At 41.1% G+C, this 11,258-nt stretch overlaps 1 protein-coding gene across 1 annotated transcript in view; it reads left to right on the forward strand.

Moving 5' to 3' along the window:
* Positions 1-1,865: 1,865 nt before the first annotated feature.
* The window catches only part of COCH (cochlin), a 62,109-nt gene continuing 52,716 nt past the window's right edge, over positions 1,866-11,258 (forward strand). The window contains exons 1-4 of the mRNA XM_015421800.1: positions 1,866-2,086; positions 2,171-2,209; positions 2,395-2,436; positions 10,004-10,160. Coding sequence (XP_015277286.1) covers positions 2,179-2,209; positions 2,395-2,436; positions 10,004-10,160 — 230 coding nt within the window. The 5' untranslated portion in view covers positions 1,866-2,086; positions 2,171-2,178. The remainder of the gene's footprint in view (positions 2,087-2,170; positions 2,210-2,394; positions 2,437-10,003; positions 10,161-11,258) is intronic.

The following is an 11,258-nucleotide window of genomic DNA, read 5'->3' on the forward strand; positions in this document are numbered from 1 at the left end:
TTTAATGTTATTTTTTATTTGTTACTTTTAAAAAACTAAATTAAAAATTAAAAAAACTAATATCACTTTTACTGTAACTAGTATATCAGTTTGACTTGAACTAGTTGGACAAAACAGACATCATAAAGGATTTATAGATTTCCTTTAATTTCAAGCCAGAAAGAATTCTCTTAAATATTCCTTGTAGTAAAATGCATGCCATGGTCTTTTGCAGAAATGCCCTTAAACTCTTAGGAGAATGCTACCAGCTACAGTAAGGCATATGGTATAAATGGGAGCAGAGCTTTGAAAAGCAAAATGAACAGTAGGAAAACAAAAGAAGTTACTCTTTCTGTGATGGATAGAAACAGCATGGTGTGGATCAAACCATTCATACGAATAAACAGACCAAGAGAAATAGTGTGTGCTCACCTTTAAACAGGACTCGCTACTTCCTGCGTATGTTGACTTCTCTCTCAGTGAACACAGTTCAATCATGCTGAGGCTCATATGAAAACATAAGTATGTTCTTTTTGTATGAGTAAGGCCTGAAAACAGAAGAGGAATTAAAGCATATTAAGGATTTGTTCAACAAAGGTGGCCATGAGTTTTATTCACTCCGTCAGCAGCATACAGCATATAGATCTCAGTAGCTCTTCATCCTGTGCCTTACAGGACTAAAGTTTGTTTTCTTGCTTGTTCCCGTTTTCTCCACTCTTGAGCCAGTTTGAGGTTTTGGGAACACCTCAAGGCATCTGACAGATGGTGGGCTACGCATGACTTCTGGGTAGTTACTAACTGACAACCAGGGTTTCCACTTCCAAATTCAGGAAGGGTAAGATGCTGCTAGTAAGAATGTAAAGCAATAGAGAAAGAATAAGATGCTTTGTAAGAATAGGATGCTACCATTCCATGTATTTTGTCCAGTTTTTCTTTCTCAGTTGCTTTGACAGAAGAGAAAGGTGTTGGGAGAAATCTACAAAGGAAGCCCAGAGAAACTCGGCCCATCATTTTGAAAGATAGGCAGATTTACAAATGCAGCAAAAAGTGTAGTTTCTGCCCACAGAACCAAGGGCATAACCAGGAGGTGACAACCATGAAACTGAATATGCCATTTAAGCACCCTGGTCTTGGTTTTTTTTTCCTTTCTTTGTATTAATCTTTATTAAATTATAATTATTAAAATATTTATACCCCATTCCTGCCCCCACACAGAGTACATAAGTGTTGACAGCAAACAGCCGACAGGGACCAGAGCGACCCGTGCAGTCTGCATGGCTGTCCTCCTGAGGGAAAAGACAAACCACCCTTTTCAGGGGACACTTCCTAGTTCCTCCCGATAAGCAGCCCCCTACTGCGTTTGAAAGGAAAGGCCGCTCCCTCCCGAAGGCGGCAGATATATGTTCATAAGGCGGAAAAAGAGGAGGCGACTTGTCCCTTGAATCGTGTGAGTGAAGGAGCCTGACTTGGGCGCGGGTCTTTCGCGCCACTCAGAACCGCCCAGGGTCCAAAGCGCGCCCGAGTGCGTCAGGCACGAGACGGGCATAACCCAAACAGCCAAACCCAAGGGAGGGGCGGGTTTGTTCACATGGGGGAAGGGGGGCTGAGGAGAAGCGCGGGCTTCCGCCGCCCGCTGAGCTGCCCGCGCCAGAGAGTAGCGCACCTGTTGGCGGCGGAGGCCTTGCCCGCGCGCAGCTGCCGCCTCGTCAGAAGCCAGCGCTGCCAAAAGCACCGGCCCGCCCGGGGCCCCCTCGCGCCTGCCCTCCCCTGCGGGTCAGCCGCCTTCCCAGGCCACCCAGGCAGCTGCTACCCGCCCAGTGCTCATGCGCCTGGGCAGGGTTTAAAGCCTGGGCGCGCGGTCTCTCCGGCTCGCAGCGCTGGTCCAGGCAAGCATCCCAGCGGCCGGAGCTTTTCTGTGCATCTTCTTCACCCCTCAGGGCAGTGGCCGACGCTCATCCGAGCCTCCCTTCTTCGCCTGGCCCGGGGCGTCTCCTTCACTTTTACCCATCGGGGCCGAGAAGCAAGTTTGCCCTCGAGAGCGACCCCCGCCAATCCCGCAGCCTTGCCAGCAGGCGCCGGAAGTAATCCCGCCCCCCAGCCACCGAAGGTATTTGGTGGAGTGGGGAGGGGGAGAATATCGCCCCTCTGCTTAACCCTTCGTGGCTGACTTACAGTCGTCTCTGTTTCCTAGGTGCCACCATGGGTCCGAGTGCTGCCCTCCTCCTCCTAGGTGCGTATGGAACTCCGACTGCATTCCGGTGGGGGTTCTCTTCCTCACACGCGCACAGGATCCCCTCGGGAAGGACCGTGGGCTCCTGGAGCCAACCATCCTGTCTTTGGGGCACTGCTCGGTGCTTGCTTTCTCCGGCTACCTCAAGGCTCCCTTTGACACACACACCCCTTCTCTGATTTCAGGTGTTTTCTGCCTGGCCAGTCCCACCCAGAGCGACAGTTCAGGTGAGTTCTGAAAATCTTCCTTGGTTTTAATAGCAACTTTTTGTTGTTGTTCTGTATCTTAAATCAGAAGTATGCTTCTAGTAGCTGAGAGGAGAAAGGCAGCAGAATCTTCAGCCTTCAGAGCAGCCTTCAGAGATATTACCAGCGTTTATAACGTATTGTGGGGAAGGATGTTCTGGTCCAAGGTTGTTGCTCTGCTCCATTAGGGAATGTCTTTTGCCTGTATTTTCAGTGACCCTCTACAGATCCCCCTCCCTGTTTCAAATGTTTGGAGCATCATTATGGTTGAAAAGCAGTGAACAAATGTAATGAAATACCACGGATATCTGGAAGTGAACTAATGGCTCTCCGATTAGATGTATCTCTTGGCTCTAGAGCAGGGGTGGCCAAACTTGCTTAACGTACGAGCCACATAGAAGAAACATCAGACGTCTGAGAGCCACAAGACATGAACAAATATTACACCTATTTTTATTGAAAATATGTTGCTCTTTATTAACATTAACATCAAATAACACTGCCAGAAATAAAAACAAATGGGATAAAAACAGATATTGATAATTATATTTAAAGAGACAAACGCTTTCTCCAAGCTGGATGGGGGGGCGGCTTTGAGAACACTTTCAAAGCTGCTTTCTTTCTCTGCTCTCCCCACCTTAAGCCTACCGAGGGAGGGGAACACTGGCTTGGGGGGGGGGAAGACCAGTTGGGGAGGCATGCTTCCCCTTTGCTTCCCCAGCCACCTTGCCAGGAGCCCCACAATATGTGTGAAAGAGCCTCATGTGGCTCCAAAGCCGCAGTTTGGCCATCCCTGCTCTGGAGCGTCCCCTTTTCACCCTGAAATATGTTCTGTTATGGCTAACAGTAAGGTTAGACAAAAGTGGTATTTGTCTGTGCTGCTGTGTGTGTGTGTGTGTTTTCCCCCCCTTTTGCTTGGAGGGATCAATAAAACTGCATAGCAAGGGTAGCTTAAACATTCTAATCACAGTGAAATCTCACTGAAGATATTAAAGCTCATCAGTTAAGTGACTGTATTCTTGTTTTTACCAAGACAAATATTGTGTCTGTTTGCAGCTTTTGGAAAGCTAAAAGCCAATATTAACATTTTAAAAACAAATGCACAGTTTTATGGGGCAATCATGCCATATATAGATGGGGACCATTTTAAAATTCAATGTGGATGGGGGGGGGACATTCACTGTGATCTTGAGACACAATGTAGATGTTTTAGATATGTCTAAGTGGGCACATACCTAGTTTGGACTTTTAAAAAACTTCTGCAATATAGCAGATGCTCTTATGGCACCACAGGCTACCTCTGAAGTTTCCCCAAGTTTCAGAACTTCTCTAAGTACCATAAAATCTTGTTTTCTTTGCAATGTGCCAGGAGTATTTGAGAAACAAGTCTAATAGGGTGGTTTATTGTCTATGCTCCAAGGCCAAATCATGTGCAATGCAGTGTATTTGTGATTAGATTCTTTATGCATTTTAAACCAAATGCAGCAGCTCTGGATTCAGTTTGCTAGCAATGCTCTTCTTCATCTAAACTATTCCACAAGTTTCTATTGGCTTTGCAATGGGGGAAATATTGGTACAGTTCTTTGAACTACTGCATCATCTGTGGTAAGGCACCTAGTTGTGACTCTAAAGTAAGTTTGTTGGTGGCTCTAAAGAGAACTATGACATTATGGTATCATTACTGTATAGTGTTTATCAACTTTAAGGCTGTAATATTATTTGCGTCTAATGACGAGTATTCAAAATGCCTTTAAGGCATGTGCAAATGGCTGGGTAGAACCCTTTCCAGCGGTTGCATGGACAAGATAATTACAACATGGTATAAAAATATTATGATATAGAATATCAGTTTAGCTATATTCTCCTATAATTGTTAAAAGTACTACTTGGTTCATATAGATAACAGTGCACAATTGTAGCACTAGGAGAGCTACAGAACACAACAGGGTGAAAATAGCGTTACATTTCTTACTGGTACCGTCTCTCACAGAGGACTTAAAGGATAAAATGGAATATCCAGTATGGTTACTTTTTTAGTAATGGTCCACATCAGCCTGAACTGGCTTACATTCACTCTTGGGGACTAGGTGAACTATGGGTTCTGATTTTGTTCTTGCTACCCAGTAGCAAGGGGATAGGTGAGACTATTAACATCTTTTCAGTATTCAGTCTAAATAATAGGTTATGAGGAACAGCCAACATCATAAACTGAACAGACCTGTTTAGGATTGGATTGTTAATCACATTTTGTGACTACAAGAAACCGCACACAAAGAATACACATGTTTCACCATCGCTTTGGAATCAATGCAAAGTTTATTGGAACAAGTGCCTGATATGAGCAAGGATATGAGCAACATGATGATGTTACCCAAGAAGTGGAATTTTATGGTTAAGAAGCTACAGACCTCCTCTAAAGGACACAAAATGGCCAGAAAAACAACCCTAACCCTAACCCTCAGTGTGAAGAAATTACTTTTTGAATAGGGCTCACGTTTTCAGTGAAGAATTTTTAATATTATTCAGTAGAAGAGAACTTGAGCTGGAAAGAGCCATATTCCTGCCTAATCTCCATCATCACGGAAAGGCAAACATGGGACTCTTTTTATAATGGTGAGTGAGACAGTGAGACCTTTAGTGTGTGTATGTGTGTGTGTTATTTACAATATGAGGATCTGAAAACTTATCAGAAGTTGGAATTGGCAGCACTTAAAGGACTTATATAACTTTGTCACAAAGGAGTCTTGTGCTCTGGAAAGCAGCGATACAAACTAGTAAAAGATACTTTCTTTTTCATCTTAAATAAGTGCAGTGAAAGCTAGCAAAGAGGTATTAACTTTGGAAGAGGAGCAAAGGTACCCCATAACACATGTAACTTAAATATAGCTGAAAATTATATTTCAAAGGTATTTGATCTGTTTTCCCCTTTTTAGGCAATTCAAGTTATTACTGTTCTGTGATGGATACATGGTCCAGTGCAATCCTAAGCAGAGTTCTACCCTTCTAAATCCATTTAGAAGTCAATAGGCTTAGAAGGGTATAACTGTTTAGGATTTCACTATTAGTCGTGCATGTATTTAGGACCTTTATTTTTTGTTTTTGTTTTTCCAGTTCTTAATAATCTTTTATTTATATAATATAACAACAATTTACAGTAGCACATACTATTAGGAAACCGCAATAATAACAACATAATTACAAACACAAAAACACAAGAGCAATAAAACCGAACAGCTATTCAATATATAGCTATAACCTTCAAATTACCAGGAAGTGCCTTTTTAAGCTTACTGTGTCTTTCCATATATTAAAAAAGAGAACCAATGTTCCAAAGAATCTGACTGTAATAACAAAATTCCAGAACATCTCCCTAGAGATAAAAGTAATATTTGACCTCAAACCTGAATATATATTTTAGCAGAGTGCAAATCTGAGCTATTTTTACGTTTCTCACAAAAACTGATAATTTATAGTTTGTGAGCATTGGACTTCTATATAAATAACAGTAAATACTGTTATTTATAAATATATAAATAAATGTAAGGTAACTCTAGCATGTTCTTTGGGGAAGCATCATAGACATGATATGAAATATAATTTGGATATATATTCATACTATATTTGAAATATGGTTTTCATTTATATTTATAAGATTCTTACACATTTGTAATCAGTAGGCTTTGTGTATTACTGTGTACATTATGCATGAATTGAGTAGCAACTCAGCAGTTACTTGGGCAGTGTATATTGTCTGTTTATCACTGTGAATGAGTTTCCCATTCCAGTTTTGGAACCATGCACATAGCCCCCAGAGCAGGAGTCAGATGTCCAACCCCCAGAATGACATATTTTTACATTTTCTTTGTGTTCATATCAGTCTTACTTGATCAAGGAATTAATATATAAATGTCTTACAAATAAATTTTCCTGTTAACTTGTTTCTTGTTTTTGATTTCTTTTTCAAGTTCAAAACAGAAGACAGTTGTCATCCTACATTCCTAGAAGAACTTGCTTAATCTATTTTACATGAATGAAATAGGAATAAATAGTTTTCATATTAATACAGTATCTTGAAGTGGTGTGTTTCTGTGCTATATGGAGAATGCAAGAGACTTTTACAAGAGTTTTATTTATGATTCCCTTTACAGAATGCAGAAGAATACATGGGGGTACATAACTTCTAAGTATATAATATGTCATTAATGGACCAATAATGAAACATAACAATAGTACCTAGTCAAGGACAGCTAAGTGATTACAACATAACTAGGTCTTGATAGAGTTTTAAGTACCAAAGGGATCATGTAAAGGACTTGGTTGTTAGGTTCTTTATAATTAACAGGGGTCATTGCCTGCAGGAGTGCACAGGAGCGGAGCTCCGGCAGTAAAGAGCCCAGGGGGCGGGCATATGCAACAAGCCCCACCCCCTGCTCCCAGCAGCCCTCAGTCAGAGCAAGAAGCAGCCAGGCAAGTTGCAGAGCCCCCCCGGGCCCCCCGGCCCAAAACAGTCCTGTGGCACCTTTAAGACCAAGTTTTATTCAGGTATAAGCTCTCCCTCCTCTGCGAGGACAGATCTGCACGTTCCCCCCCCCCCAATAGCTAGCAATCCAAAACAGTCCAGTGGAGCCTGAGTGGTGGGTGTTGCCTTCTAACACACTTCCGGTGATGTCAAGGGGTGTGGCATATGCAAATAAGTTATGCTAATGAGTTATGCTAATGAGCTCCTACACCTCTTTTTCTACGAAATGACCCCTGATAATTAATAATGGATTGAATCCCAACAATCCCTTTTGTGAGGGGAAGGGCGTTTCCACTCATGCAAAGAGAATTTCTTTCAATTTCCCCTCCCCAGTGCAGACATCTATGCTGCATCCCATGCATTCCTAAACAGAGGAGGGGAGGTGTTCCCCCAAATGTTATGCTGCCCCTTTCAATCCTCCAGCCTTCAGTGACATTTATAATGTAGACCAAAATTTTAATCACCTCTGTTCTATGAAGTATGCATTCAACATTTATAGCAAAATTATTTCCCCCATAAAAATAGTTTCTGGCATTTCTTCACTCTCTGACTAATGTTTAAAGAGCACGCCTCTTCCCAGGGGTCTCCTGATTTCGTGGTTTCTCAGGGTCAGGGAGTTGCAGCAGGAAGAGTGAAGACATGAAAGATTCATTAATCAACCAACTAGAACCAACCCAGTAGTAGTAGTAGGAATCATATATGAGTTCCGTAAGCTAAAAGAAACGGAATACTGAATTTCCTGTAGTTGTTTCTGAAGTGTATCTCCTATTATCTGGGCTGTCAGGTTGGTTTAATTAGCAATGCCAATTGTGCCTTCCCCTACAAAATATTTTTGGAAAAAATGAAAATGTAGTTAAAATTACTAATAGTTTTTTTAGCTGACTCCTGTATTTATTTTACCATATTTTTGGTAACATATATCATGGTATTTAGTCTAACCCTTTCCATCTTAAGATTCAGAATCTTAAATCTCTTATTTAAACATCTTGATAGGGGGGGAAATGGTTATTCAATAGCTATCAAATCACTGATATAGCTCTGCAATATTAACACTTACAAAAATGCTTGAAGTTTTTAAATTGGAAGCAGAAAGAGCATGGGTAAACCATAATAATATAGATGGATAAGTGCAAACAAACCACTTCTGTGTGACCACATAACCACCCTTATATCAAAAGTATGCTCAGTAATTGAAAATCTGTGTGGCAGCATGATTAGGACTAGGAGGAGCCAGATTCAAATCCCTATTCAGCTATGGAGTTCACTGGCTACTCTTGGGCCAGTTACATAACTTTCTCTAAGCTGAACCTATTTCACAGGGTTGTTATGGTTGTTAAGGAAAGGAAAGCCATGCGTCCTGACAGGGCTTCTGTGGAGGAAGACTAGGGTAAACAACATAATAGACATAATGTATGTCACAGTCACGCCAATTAGCAGTGACCTTGTGCTAATGTCACAACCAGATACATTAACATGTATGTTCCACACATATAGCAAATAGTGTTTCCATATCTGAAACTGCAGAGGCTTCTGTGGTGTAGTTTTCTCCAGTTGTACACAAAGAATTAATTCCAGGTAAAGCCAGCATGAATTCCAGTGAGTTAGTAGAAATCAGCTGCTCTACTGCATCTGCAAACACATGAGAGATTTGTTTTTTTTAAAAAAGATATAAAACCTGTCACAAACGTTGATAATCCAGCAGCAAAGACCCATGAATTTTTTAAATGATGGTTACAGCCAGTATGATGTAGCTGTTAGAGTATCAAAAGTATTTGGGAGACTCAGGTTTGAATCCCCACATTGCATGGAAGTATGTTTGGTGACCTCGGACAAGTTACACTCAGCTTAACTGGAGCGCTACTTTGGAGTAGTGGTTAGAAGTGCAAACTCTAATCTGGGAGAACCAGGTTTGATTCCCTACTCCTCCACATGCAGCTGCTGGTGTGACCTTGGGTCAGTTACAAGTTATTTCAGAGCTGTTCTGTCATGAGCAGTTCCCGAAAGAGCACTTTCAGCCTCACCTATCTCACAGGGTTTCTGTTGTGGGGAGGGGAAGGGAAGGGAAAGGAAAGGAGATTGTAAGCTACTTTGAGACTCCTTCGGGTAGTGAAAGGGGAGGTATAAATCCAATATCTTTTCTTCTTCTTCTACCTTACATTGTTCTTGGAGAACAGAGAATGGTGTACACAGTTTTGGGTCCCCACTGGGCAGAAAGGTGGGGTATAGATGAAGTAAATAAATAAACATAGCAGTACAAGAGTTCACTGATTTTTACTATGGCATTAGTGTGCAAATGGGTAAGGTCATCAATTACCTGTATCAAAATATTCTCTATTGTGGAATGGCCTGCCTGAGAAGTTCAGGAAGGCACCCTCAGTTCTGTCACACTGCAGAATGTGTAGAATGGAATTGTTTAGGAGGGCATTTTTATAACAAGAATAGGGTTATATTGTTTATTGTATGCTTTATACTGTTTGTATTGTATTCTTTTGTAATCTGCTCTGAGTCACAGTGAAAAAGGAAGACTATAAAATAAATAAATAACCAATGAGCATCTGTGTTTTTCTTTGGAAAGCCTACACTTGTCAACAAAATAACACTGCATTTTAAACATTTTTTGAGATGTGTAACTTTTTATGGATATACCACTGATGTAGTCACATTACTCACTAAAAATCATACTGTTTGAAAGAAGATATGCAATTGCTATATCACATGGAAATAGAAGGAAGCTACCGGTGTAACTTCCTGAGAGTAAGAGCTACTGAATAGTCCTGAGTAGGATTGTAAGTAGACCTGCTTAGGTTTGTTCTTTAATGCTCTTTTGTTTCAGTTGCAAACAAAAGGATTGTATTTTATTGTTAATGTAGTGATTGCATACATATACAAAAAAAATATCAAAACTAGGCAATACATTGTAGTTAAATGCATGAAGTATTTTTATTTATGTTTCCTTTATTAGTAGCAATAAGCTGTACTGCAGGTGGTGTACTGAGTTTTGTCTCATGCTATCTTTCTTTCCCTCTATAGCCCCTGTTCCCATTACGTGCCACACAAGAGGACTAGATATCAGAAGTGAGACAGCACATGTCCTCTGTCCGGCAAACTGTCCTATATGGCAGTACAGTGTCATAGGAAATGTCGTGTATGCCTCCTTGTCCAGTGTCTGTGGAGCTGCTGTTCACAGGTAAGCCTGTTTATCAATAAGTCAATGGAAATCAATGTAAATTACCCAGATTGGAAATTGGCTAAATAGCCCAGACAGTTCTATCTCTGGCAGAGCTCAGATTTAGAAGCGATATTGAATTAAGTTCACAGACTGTGCATGAATGCTCCAAGAATTCTTCAGCAAAGGTACAATGCTCTGTTCTGGTCATCATGACTCCCTAAACTTTATTGCCTCTCGCTGCTGGAGCAGCAACATTAGGAAGTGCCTCTTCAAAGACGGTACTTCTCATTCACTTTGAGTGCTGTATTCCATGTTCAGTTTACCATATGTGGCATTATTCTGGAGAAGATTCCACCAAAGAACAAAATGATGAGTTTTCAGTGACAAATAAAAGGCCATAGAGTCATGCCTTTTAGTCTTTCTCAAAAGCAGTGGAAAGAAGTGCCAGGCATGTGCAGTTATGCACCAGTTTTTAACAAATTGTTGTTGGCTGTCATAACCTCAGTGAAGAACTCTTCCCAAGAGTATGTGTACCTATTGGAATTCATTAATAAATTTGGCCCTCAAGGTTTAAACATAAGTTCTGGATGGGTTTACCTCTGCACATAATTGCCTCCTCTTTGGAAGTGGATTGACATCACAGTTCCAAGTCATAATATAGAAATAACGAGAACATAAAAGCATCCATGTTCAACAAAGGCTAAAATGATTACAATAAGATGTAAAATCTCTTAATAATTTAACCTGTTTGTTTACTTGATAATTTGAAGTACACCAGTTTGGTGTAGTGGTTAAGTGTGTGGACTCTAATCTGGGAGAACCGGGTTTGATTCCCCACTCCTCCACTTGCACCTGGCTGGATGACCTTGGGCAAGCCGTAGTTCTGATAAGAGCTGTTCTTGAAAAAGAGCAGTTTCTGTCAAGAGCTCTCTCAGCCCCACCTACCTCACAGGGTATCTGTTGTGGGGAGGGGAAGGGAAAGGAGTTTGTAAGCCGCTCTGAGACTCCCTTGGGTAGTGAAGGGCAGGGTATAAATCCAGTCTCTTCTTCTCTTCTTCTTCTCTTCATTGTTTTCATTTTTACACATAGTTGAATGTGAATGCTTTAATATGTTTC

The sequence above is a fragment of the Gekko japonicus genome, unplaced genomic scaffold, assembly GCF_001447785.1.
Source record: "Gekko japonicus isolate JY-2015 unplaced genomic scaffold, Gekko_japonicus_V1.1 scaffold797, whole genome shotgun sequence".
Classification (NCBI taxonomy): domain Eukaryota; kingdom Metazoa; phylum Chordata; class Lepidosauria; order Squamata; family Gekkonidae; genus Gekko; species Gekko japonicus.